The following is a 12,434-nucleotide window of genomic DNA, read 5'->3' on the forward strand; positions in this document are numbered from 1 at the left end:
GTTCAAATAAGTTTTCAATTTCTTGCTGTCATTCTTCTCCTTCTGGCATCTCTATGATTTGGATGTTGGTACTTTTGGAGATCTCCCAGAGGCTTCTTATTCTCTCCTGTTTTTTTTTTTTTTTTAACTCTTATTTCTTCATTTTGTTGTGGTTGACTGTTTATTTCTTTTTTATGTTCCAAATCGTTGATTTCAATCCTGGCTTCCTTCCCTTCATTGTTGGTTCCCCATAGATTTTTCTTTTCTTCGTTTTTTTTAATGTCATGAAGCTAAGTCACAGTAATATAATAGGTTGAATTGCAACACTGAATAGTTCAATCAATACATCAAACGTTAAATAGAAGAACTGAAAACAGCAAAGACTGGAGCAACACACTCTGAAAATACTTAAGAGACTGGGAGTGGACTTTTTGTCATGTTTATCATTGCTTAGTAGCTTGTCACATAAATGATTCTTTTTTTGTTGTTGTTCTTTTTTTCTGTATATATATATTTGATATATTTATTGATTATGCTATTACAGTTGTCCCATTTCCCCCCCTTCACTCAACTCCATCCTGCCCACCCCCTGCCCCCCACATTCCCCCCCTATAGTTCATGTCCATGGGCCATACTTATAAGTTCTTTGGCTTCTACATTTCCTACACTATTCTTACCCTACCCCTGTCTATTTTCCACCTATCATTTATGCTATTTATTCTCTGTACCTTTCCCCCTCTCTCCCCCTCCCAATCCCCTATTGACAACCCTCCATGTGATCTCCATTTCTGTGGTTCTGTTTCTGTTCTAGTTGTTTGCGTAGTTTTCTTTTGTTTTGGTTTTAGGTGTGGTTGTTTGTAACTGTGAGTTTGCTGTCATTTTTACTGTTCCTATTTTTGGTATTCTTTTTCTTAGGTAAGTCCCTTTAACATTTCATATAATAAGGGCTTGGTGATGATGAACTCCTTTAACTTGACCTTATCTGAGAAGCACTTCATCTTCCTTTCCATTCTAAATGATAGCTTTGCTGGATACAGTAATCTTGGATGTAGGCAATTGCCTTTCATGACTTGGAATACTTCTTGCCAGCCCCTTCTTGCCTGTAAGGTCTCTTTGGAGAAATCAGCAGACAGTCTTATGGGAACCCCTTTGTAGGTAACTGTGTCCTTTTCTCTTGCTGCTTCTAAGATTCTCTCCTTCTGTGTAATCTTGGCGAATGTAATTATGATGTGCCTTCGTGTGTTCCTCCTTGGGTCCAGCTTCTTTGGGACTCTCTGAGCTTCCTGGACTTCCTGGAAGTCTATTTCCTTTGCCAGACTGGGGAAGTTTTCCTTCATTATTTGTTCAAATAGTTTTCAATTTTTTGTTCTTCCTCTTCTCCTTCTGGCACCCCTATAATTCGGATGTTGGAACGTTTCAAGATGTCCTGGAGGTTCCTAAGCCTCTCCTCATTTTTCCGAGTTCTTGTTTCTTCATTCTTTTCTGGTTGGATGTTTCTTTCTTCCTTCTGGTCCACATCGTTGATTTGAGTCCCAGTTTCCTTCCCATCACTATTGGTTCCCTGTACATTTTCTTTTGTTTCTCTTAGCATAGCCTTCATTTTTTCATCTAGTTTTCGACCAAATTCAACCAATTCTGTGAGCGTCTTAGTAACCAGTGTTTTGAACTGTGCATCTGATAGGTTGGCTATCTCTTCCTCGCTTAGTTGTATTTTTTCTGGAGCTTTGAACTGTTCTGTCATTTGGGCCATTTTTTTTTTTGTCTTGGCGTGTATGTTACTTAAAGGGGCAGAGCCTTAGGTGTTCACCGGGGCGGGGTAATGCTGGTCACTGCTCTGTGACACTGAGCTTTGATGCTGTATGTGGGGGAGGGGCCAAGAGGGAGCAGTGGCACTTGCTCCAGTCTCCACCGGATTTCAGCCACTCCCTCCGCCACCCACAATCAAATTGGGCCCCTCTGGTGCTGGTTCCCGAGTGGGTGGGCCTGTGCACACTCTAGGCCCCTGTCCCTACTGGTTTTTAAAGCCAGAAGTTTTGAGGATTTATGTCCCGTGCGCTAGAACCCTGAGCTGTGTGGTCTGGCCTGGGGCTGAGATTGCTTGCTCGCATGGTATCCCTCCCAATTTTTATCTACCACACATGAATGTGGGACCACCCTTGCCCATTCTGCTGCTGCAACCACCTCTTACACCACACCTGTGTCCTCACCTCTCTGCCCCATCTCCACACCTCCGCCCCTCCTACCTGTCTGGATAAATGCTTGGTTGTTGGAGTTCCATACAGTTCAATTTTCTGACAGTTCTGGTTGTTATTTCTTTTGAGATTTAGTTGTAATTCCTTTTTGTAGTTGCATGAGGAGGCGAAGTGTGTCTACCACCACCTCCTTAATGCAATGTCCTAAATTCATTCTTTAGTCATGTATTTTGTCCAACATTGTTGATTCTAGATAATTTTTGTTGATTTCCAAACATCAAATCCATAATAAAAGAATTTTGAAACTGACTTCCATGAAGGCTATTTAAAAAGAAATGTAACTCAGACTTTGAAATCAATCCAAGAGAAGCATTCAAAATGTTTAAAACAAAAGCAGCATCACTGGAATAAATGGATAGCATGACAAGCATGATTACTTTGAGATGATTTACTATTTTGTGTGTGCTTTTGCTGGAATATTTTTAAAACACTGCTTTCAATTAGATTATATAAATACTTATTGACTATAGATAAATTTGTGGGTTCAGTACATCTTAATTGTATTTCAAATGAATTTTTCTCCTAAAGAAGCCTAGTGTCACCTTTCACTTATGCTGCAAAATGCAGCAAACTTACTAGATTTTTTCTCTATTTTGCTATTTAAATAATGTATTTGGAGAGAGAGCACATGTGTATGCTCATATCATCTCACTTTAGTATTGCAATCATAAGGATTTCTAGAATCTGATATCTTAGATACAACTTTTGGTGACCTTTTAAAAAACCAATTTATGCAAACTTTGTCTCCTAGATAAAATTGACTTGGATTGTCCTTCAAGGACAGTTTTTAAAGAAATACGTACCTGTAATGTTAACCAAGATTTAGTAGTAAATTTGTGTTAGAAATTCCATCATGTGGCTTTATGTATTTGGGTCTAAATGTCCCCAAAGTTGACATTAATGATAAAATCATATGATGTAGATTCTGAATACATCCACTTTTAAGAGGGGAAAAAATCGTTTTTATTGGGAAGTGCTACTTCAAATCAGCAAATAGAAGCAGAAATTCCTACTTCTGGCCAAGATGGAGGCATAGGTAGACACACTTTGCCTCCTCACACAACCAAAAGAAGGATAATAAAAAATTAAAAAATTAAAAATAACCATAACTACCAGAATATTGAACTGGGTGGAAGTCTGACAACCAAGGAGTTAAGGAAAAAACATTCATCCAGATTGGTAGGAGGGGTGGAGACAGGCAGCCAGGTCAGAGAGGAAGTGTGCCAAGGTGGCAGCTGGAGTACCAGGCGGGCAAGGCAGGAGCTGACAGACCTCCGGGCAGTCCCACATTTGCGTGCAGATAAACCGTAAGGAACAACTGGGGAGTGAGACAGACTGTGCAACCCAGGGTTCCAGCACGGGGAAATGAAGTCTCAAAACCTCTGGCTGGAAGAATCTATAGGGGTTGCAGTGGCGGGAGAAACTCCCAGCCTCACAGGAGTGTTTGTTGGAGAGACACACAGGGTCCTAGAATGTATACAAAACCACCCACCTGGGAATTAACACCAGAAGGGCCCAATTTGCTTGTGGGTAGCAGGGGAAGTGACTGAAAGCCAGCTGAGAGCCGAGCAAGTGGCACTGTTCCCTCTCAGACCCCTCCGCACACACAGCACCACAATGCAGTGATGTGGGTTGCCCCGCCCTGGCAAATACCTAAGGCTCTGCCCCTTACAATGTAACAGGTACGCCGAGATAGAGAAATACGGCCCAAATGAAAGAGCAGATCAAAACTCCAAAAATAGAACTAAGCGATTAAGACATAGCCAACCTATTAGATGCACAGTTCAAAACACTGGTAATCAAGATGCTCACAGAAATGGTTGAGTATGGTTGCAAAATGGAGGAAAAAGTGAAGGCTATGCAAAGTGAAATAAAGAAAAATACATAAGGAACCAACAGTGAAGGGAAGGAAACTGGGACTTAAATGAACAATTTGGTGCAGAAGGAAGAAATAAACATTCAACCAGAACAGAATGAAGAAACAAGAATCCAAAAAAATGAGGAGAGGCTTAGGAACCTCCAGTTCCTAAGTTGTCCAGGACAACTTTGAACATTCCAACATCCAAATCATAAGCGTGCCAGAAGGAGAAGAGGAAGAGCAAGAAATGGAAAACTATTTGAAAAAATCATGAAGGAAAACTTCCCTAATCTGGCAAAGGAAATAGACTTCCCGGAAGCTCAGAATCCCAAAGAAGTTGGACCCAAGGAAGCACACACCAAGGTACATCATAATTATATTCCCCAAGATTGAAGAGAAGGAGAGAATCTTAAAAGCAGCAAGAGAAAAGGAGACAGTTACCTATAAAGGAGTTCCCAGAAGACTATCAGCTGATTTCTCAAAAGGAAACTTGAAGGCAAGAAGGGGCTAGAAAGAAGTATTCCAAGTTATCAAAGGCAAGGACCTACATGCAAGATTACTTTGCTCTATCCAGCAAAGCTATTATTTAGAATGGAAGGGCAGAGAAAGTGCTTCCCAGATAAGGTCAAGTTAAAGGAGTTCATCATCACCAAGCCCTTATTATATGAAATGTTAAAAGGACTTACCTAAAAAAAAGAAGATGATCAAAACTATGACCAGTAAAATGACAACAAGCTCACAACTATAAACAACTGTACCTAAAAACAAAACCAAAAACTAAGCAAACAACTAGAAGAGGAACAGAATCACAGAAATGGAGATCACATGGAGGTTTATCAGTGGGGAGGGAGAGCGGGGAGAGAGGGGGAAAAGGTACAAGGAATAAGGAGCATAAATGGTAGGTAGAAAATAGGCAGGGGGAGGTTAAGAATAGTATAGGGAATGGAGAAGCCAAAGAAGTTATGTGTATGACCCATGGACATGAACTATGGGGTGGGGTAATGCTGGTCGGAGGGGGGGTGCAGGGTAGAGGGGAACATAGGGGAGAAAAAAAGGGACAACTGTGATAGCATAATCAATAAAAATATACTTTAAGGAGTTCCGGCCAAGATGGAGGTGTAGGTAGAAACCCTTTGCTTCCTCAGACAACCAAAAGGAGGATAACAACCAATCTAAAATCAATAAACAACCAAAAACGCCAGAAAATCAAACTGCATGAAACTCCGACAACCACGGAATTAAAGCAAAAAATCAACCAGAACACCCACATTGATAAGGCAGACGACTCAGAAAAACCGCGGTGAGGCAGCTGAGGGGAGGGGCTGGCTTCAGAGCTCCATGAGCTGCATGGGAGCGACTGACTTAAGGGGAAAACTAAGACTCAGAGCTGACTGTGGGCCAAGGCTGGGGTTGCCTCGGTGGGAGATACTTCCAATCTGACACGAGAAAGTGCGCTAGACACCAGCAGGCGAGCTGTACTGTTCCCTCTCTGTCCCCTCCCCCACAGGCAGCGCAGGGAGGAGGGTTGCCCTGCCTGGGTGAATACCTAAGGCTCTGCCCCTTACAACTTATCAGGTGCACCAGGGCAAAGAAATATGGCTCAAATGAAAACACAGCAAAACCTCAGAACTAAATGATAAGAAGATTGCCAACCTATCTGATGGAGAATTTAAAGCCCTGGTAATCAAAATGCTCACAGAACTGATTGAGCTTGGTCGAAAAATGAAAGAACCAATCAAAGATACCCAAAATGAAATAAAGCAAAATATTCAGGAAACCAACAGTGACAAGAAGGAAACCAGGATTCAAAGCGACAATTTGGAACAAAAGGAAGAAATAAACATCCAACTGGATCAGAACGAAGAAACAAGAATCCAAAAATATGAAGAGAGGCTGAGGATTCTCTGGGACAACCTGAAACACTCCAATATCTGAATTATAGGGGTGCCAGAAGAAGAACAACATCAAGAAATTGAAAACTTATTTGAACAAATAATGAAGGAAAACTTCCCCAACCTGGCAAAGGAAATAGACTTCTAGGAAGTCCAGGAAGCCCAGAGAGTCCCAAAGAAGTTGGACCCAAAGAAGAACACACCAAGGCACATCATAATTACATTACCCAAGATTAAAGACAAAGCAAAAATCCTAAAAGCAGCAAGACAAAAGGAGACAGTTATCTACAAAGGAGTTCCCATAAGGCTACCAGCTGATTTCTCAAAAGAGACCTTACAGGCAAGAAGGGGCTGGCAAGAAGTATTCCAAGTCATGAAAGGCAAGGGCCTACATCCAAGATTACTGTATCCAGCAAAGCTATCATTTAGAATGGAAGGGCAGATAAAGTGCTTCTCAGATAAGGTCAAGTTAAAGGAGTTCACCATCACTAAGCTCTTATTATATGAAACATTAAAGGGACTTCTCTAAGAAAAAGAAAATAAAAAATATGAACAATAAAATGACAACAAACTCACAATATTAACAAATGAACCTAAAAGAAAAGAAAAACAATGAAAACGAAAACTAAGCAAACAACTAGATGAGGAACAGAATGAGAGAAATGGACATCACACAGAGGGAGTTTAGTGGGGAGGGGGAAGGGAGGAATAGGTGGAAAAAGGTACAGGGAAGAAGAAGCATAATTAGTAGGCATAAAATAGGGAGAGATAAAAAATGGTATAGGAAACAGAGGACTCAAAGAACTTATATGTACAACCCATGGACATGAACTAAGAGGGGGAATGCTGGAGGGTTGGGGGAGCAGGGTGGAGGGGAGATAAAGTGAGGATATTGGGAGAACTGTAATAGCATAATCAATAAAAAGCACTTAAAAAAAAGTAAAAAAAATATACTTTAAAAGAAAAGAAGCAGAAATTCCTAAGTCCTAGTATTAGTGAATATTATTTACCTTGGGATGGCTTACAAGAGTTTGTTTATATGAAATGACTGCAAGCACTCATGTTTTGGGGATTTCCTAGTCCCAAAGTAGAGAACAAATTGACTTTGACACTTCTTAGAAGAGATTCAATGTAGTTAAAATCAGTAGACTGGAGAAGTAAGAATCAGTATGTGCATGTAAGACTTAGAAACCAACCTGGACAAAGGATGCTAAATTAGGTTCATGGGTAGAACAATGAGCTGGGAGCATGTTCAAGAATGTGCTTCATGTATTTCACCCTTACCCTGTTTCTCTGCCACCTCCAGCAGGTTTTATGGGACTTTGCATCTGAGTTCTATTCTACAACAGATTGGAGATTTGGAATCTTAGGTTCTCAATGTATGGGCAACTCATTTAATTTTCCTGAATGCATCTGAATTTCCCTGTCAGTAAAACAGGCATGAAAATACCTGCTCACAGGTTGCTTCATGAATCAAATGAGATAAAGTAGTATAAATAATAGTCATATCTTACATTGAGAACTTCCTGTCTGCCAGGCACTATTCTAAGGATTTCACGTGTACTCGCCCATTTCATCCTCCCTGAAATCCTATTATTTCTATTTTAGAGTTGAAACCAAGAGAGCATATGGAAAATCTTTGAAACATCTAATACACATTAAACAAATACAAAGTATTATCTTTTTAAAGATTTTATTTATTTATTTTTAGGGAGAGGGGAAGGGAGTTAGAAAGAAGGAGAGAAACATCCACGTGCAAGAAATACATGGATTGGTTGCCTCTTGCGCGCCCCCAACTGGGGACCTGGCCTGCAACCTAGGCATGTGCCCTGACTGGTAATCCAACCGTCAACCTTTTGGTTTGTGGGAAGACCCTCAACCTACTGAGCCACACCAGCCAGGGCTAAGCTATTGTCTTAAATCTCCCTATAGAATATTTTCCCCTCTCAATTTGACCTAAGTGCAGCAAATGCTAGCAGCAAAGTCCAAATTTCTGTTTTGCTCCATTTGTTTGAAAATGTTTCCTTTCACCCTCCAGGGTTTCCTGAGGATACAATGACAGTCACGGTGGTATATGATAACTCTGAGGCAACAGAGCTCTGTGCAGCTCAGCACCTCTACCTCAAGCCCATAGCAAAACTGATGATCAATGTGTTGCTCCCAGAACGTACTGAACCTATGAGGCCTTTCTCAAACTGGGAAGTTCTTGACCAGCTGAAGAGCCTGATTTGCCCTGATCAGTTCACCACAGTTCGGCTCTCCAAGAGTACAAAGAACTTCATCCGATTTGAGGGGGAAGCTGAAACGCAAAGTTTGGTTCAGATCCTGAAGGCAAAATTACATGGGAAGATCATCAAGCTAAATGGTTTGAAAACAGACTTAAAAGTAGTGGCTACAGATGCCCAGGGAGAGTGGGAGCACTTACCCCAGGAACAGGAGGCCCCATCAAGTGATGGGGCTGATGAGCTGGACTGCAGGAACAGCCCAGATTCCATACATTTCCAAGGCTTGCCCTGCAAGTGGTTTGCACCTAGAGGTTCCAGTGGGGAGAAGCCATGTGAAGAGATCCTTCGGGTGGTCTTTGAAAGTTTTGGGAAGATCAAGAATGTGGATATCCCTATGCTTGACCCCTACAGAGAGGTAATGACTGGTGGAAGCTTTGGGGGTTTTAGCTTCGGCTTGCAGACATTTGAGGCCTTTATACAGTACCAGGAGTCAACAGACTTCATAAAAGCCATGGAGTCCCTTCGAGGGATGAAGCTGATGCTTAAAGAGGATGATGGAAAAGCTCTGGCATGTAACATTAAGGTAAGAAGTAGCCAGAGTTTCTTTTATTTTCCACTGTTCAGGTGGTCCTAAGTAAAAGCTAGAAGGAAGCATCTAGAATAAATTTCCTTAGACACCCGCCACTAGGCTCTGAACAATATCTCATGTAAAGATTTGTGTTGCCATTAATAAATGGATGTTTAGGGAGGAAAATAATCCTGATTTGAATATTCTTTTGCTGGCAGCATGCTGCCAGCTGGGGTTTTAAAGTGATTGTTGTTAAAATCTGGGGCTTTGCCCTAAATTCTTGAGGGCATGAAAGGATGCTTCATAGCTCTGATGGAAGTATCTTACATGGTTATTCTGCTGGACAAGTTGCTGAGAGAGAGGAATACATGCAGTTTGAAATCACAAATAAAACTATTTGCTTTCTCTTTATTATTGGGATCACAACTTATATTTTCATGGTGTCTGTCAGGTAAATTGCTCAAACAAAATTCCAACAAACTTGGATTCTTCCCTTTCAAAATCAGCCTGTCTGTGTAGTCATATCACCTCACTGATGTCGGGCTGTTTAGTCATCTCCCTGAAATCTTAATCCAGCAGAGGAAAAAAGGCTGCTAAATATTCCTTTTTCTCTAAATTAATCTTTAGCATGAAGTTAGACTTTTAGCTTTAGTAGCTTCCTATGTATGAGTGTGCATATGTGTGTTATGTGTGGAGCTACTTATGTTAAAATGTAATTTTAAAATTATGAGCTATTCAGTGAGGCAAAAGATATGGCATACACTATAATGACCACCCATATACCACTGCCCAGCTTGTGCCTATCAGGACCTGTGCCTGTAATGGCATTGTGATGTCACCTATGACTGTGATGTAAGCTCCTCAAGGTTCTGCCAAAGAAATTTCTGAAGCCCACAGGACTGTTTGGAAGGCTACTAAGAAGCAGTTCAACAGTGTGGGTACTGGGATACAGAGAGAACTTTTTTCATTCATTTGGTTTTGAATTGACTGTGCCCATATTAGTTTTATTTCTCTGGCCTGAGACAGACTGGCAAACTTGTCTAATGAAACTGAAACATTTGGGGGCAGGTTACATTTGACAGAACCAAACACTTCAGTGAAGGAGCTATAAGGAGGAGAAATCAAGAAAGGCTAAAATTACAAGAACTGGAGGAAGAAAGGAGAAAAGAAAAGAAGAAACAAGAAGAAGAAGCTGAAAGGTAAGGAGACCAACTTTAACAAGAGGGTTTTTTAACTTTTGATTTATGGATTTATCCCTTTGAGTGGATGGCTAGGCTTGATAGATCGCGTGGAGGTGGGGAGGAGGGCAGGAATTGGTTCAGACTGGAGAACTCCCTGAAAGCCTGAAAGTCTTTCAACTGTGCTGTTACAAAACCAAAATGACAAAAAACCAGTTGAAAACAAGAGACTTTAAAAGAAAGTATCCTTGTTAGGGAAAACAGGTAATGAAAACTAATGGTACTAGCCAGGTTAAGCTGTCTAGAAAGTGATTTTTTAAAAAGGGCCAGGAACTTTTATAGTGAAAATTCTAGCCTCCCAAATGTTTAAAATTTACCCCTTTACCTAAAATTTACCAACTTTTACATAGCCTGCCAATGTAAAATGTTTTTATTAAACCCTCTTTTTAGTTCTAGAGAAGGTTTTCTTCCATAGGATGGTCAATATTCAAACTAACTCATAGGCAAGAAAGCAGGGATTGATTTGTTAGGACGATTTTTCTTGTTGGCCTAAATTCTTTCTGTGAATTTAAGGAGGCTCCACCTTTATTTCTTTCAGTTTATCATTGTTTCCCAATTTAGGAGCTTGAGACTAGAAAGGGCTATTGGATTGCCAAAGGTTTTCCAAGAAGGTACAAATGGGCCATAATTTCAGGACTCTGAAAACCAGTTTTATCTCCTGGCCCTCCCCCCTTGCATGTTTATTCTTCCAGTTTTTCATGTAAACTACAGCCATTCAAGAAGGAAGATAAACAGTATTCTTCCTTGTTGTGCCTCTCACTTTTTTAGGTGGCAAGGTGATAGGCCTTACTTGAGGTCATGTCTGTGAAACTTGGCCAGAAGTTATGCCTCGTCAATGTAGCTATTCCCCCACTCAAATTTCTGAACCGAACATGTAGTTGAGATAATCCTCTGACTTGTGGCTAAGTTCTTACTCAGATAATTGTCCTTTTTTGGCCTTTCCATGTTTCCATACAGGCTTAACCAAAACAGTTCAAATTTTCAGAAAACAGCAGTAAAGAAAAAGCCCATATTCTTCTAAGCCAGTATGTTTTTATGATGGTGTACTCTGTTGTATAATATGTACAAAGGACCAGTTCTCACACTTAAGATTTTCTGAGTTCCTTGACTTAACCTTTATTTGCCTACATGAAACCAGCTTGTGGAAGGTTTTGATCTCAAGAAAAACCAAAATCATCACTGTGAAAGCTGCTCCAGTAGTCCATGCTTGTGGTTTGAGAAAGTGGGAGCTAGAGGCCCCTCCTTTGAATTATGTAGTCTTTTTTTTGAAATTCTCTGTGTAAGGTTTCCTGTACATGCTTCTAATTGATCAGTGGGATCATGTGTCTTTCTCCTTTGATGGATGTGTCACAGTATTTTTTATCCTGAGTTGTCTCTGTCAGGCCCCGAGGTGAGCTTTGAAAGATTCCTGGAAACCTAAATGATCTGTTGTTTGTCCATGTTGTCTCCCTCCTCTCCCCACCCACAGTGGTGAAGGAGTGGGGAAGAGAGCAAATGGCAAATAAATACCTTCTGAATGGTTGACCTTTAATCATTGTCCAGAAAAAGAAAGGAGGAAGAAAGGAAAGCCCAGGAAAAGAGGAAGAAGGCCAGGGTCAGGAGGCGAGCCCTGAAGGAAAGGGACAGACATCGGCCAAGGAAACGGGACAGAGCCAAAGCTGAGGCGACTCGGGAGCCCAACTCTTCAGAGGAGTGGGAGGAGAGGAAGTTTCTTCTGGCTCAGAGGCGGGTGGAGGCCGTTTGGTTGCTACTGGTGCTCCTGAGGAAAATTGCAGTAAGGCTCTTTCCCATTTGTTCATTGTTCAGTTTCTTTTTGAGACACAACCCTTTCAGTTAAGCAGTCACCTATTTAAAATCGATTCCATGGAAGACACATTGCATTCATTGGGGTTTATTTTCAATAGGCTCATTGATCTCTAATAACCCCAATTGTGGGTTTACATTACAGGTACCCAAATTTCCTCAAGGAGTTATGTCTCACCCTTGCCATCTGTCACACAAGCTTTGTGCTGCTAAACTTCAGGCCAGTTTTACCCAGGGAATTATAGCCAGCATATCTACTTTTCTAAGTTCCTAATGGATGTAACAGAAAAATACCAGGAGGAAGAAATGGATGGTGTATGTGTTAGTTTTGTAGTCTTCCATTAATTTTACTTGTCCATTTTTCTGCATCAGATCTGAATAAGAAGGGAGAGCTTTGAACAGAAAACTTTGTGTAGCAAGCTCACATTAGTCTAGTTTTTGAGTATTTGCTAAGGAATTTTTCATATTGCAGAGCAATTGTTTTGTTTGGAAAGTTCCAATTTTAGAAGTTCTTTTTTCCCCACTTACTGACCTCCTAAAGATAACGAGACTCAGCAGATGTTCCCAAGTAAAGGTCAGAAAGTCTCTCAAACTGTTCATTTAAAAATCCATATTCAGT

At 40.8% G+C, this 12,434-nt stretch overlaps 1 protein-coding gene across 8 annotated transcripts in view; it reads left to right on the top strand.

Moving 5' to 3' along the window:
• Positions 1–12,434, top strand: part of LOC112310639 (A-kinase anchor protein 17B) — a 35,007-nt gene that overhangs the window by 17,150 nt on the left and 5,423 nt on the right. For all 8 annotated transcript variants that reach the window (XM_045201008.2, XM_053917520.1, XM_045201005.2 and 5 more), the window contains 3 exons: positions 8,020–8,789; positions 9,843–9,973; positions 11,555–11,786. In XM_045201008.2, the coding sequence (XP_045056943.2) occupies positions 8,037–8,789; positions 9,843–9,973; positions 11,555–11,786 (1,116 nt within the window). In that variant the 5' untranslated portion in view covers positions 8,020–8,036. The remainder of the gene's footprint in view (positions 1–8,019; positions 8,790–9,842; positions 9,974–11,554; positions 11,787–12,434) is intronic.

The sequence above is a fragment of the Desmodus rotundus genome, chromosome X (assembly GCF_022682495.2).
Source record: "Desmodus rotundus isolate HL8 chromosome X, HLdesRot8A.1, whole genome shotgun sequence".
NCBI classification, from domain to species: Eukaryota; Metazoa; Chordata; class Mammalia; order Chiroptera; family Phyllostomidae; genus Desmodus; species Desmodus rotundus.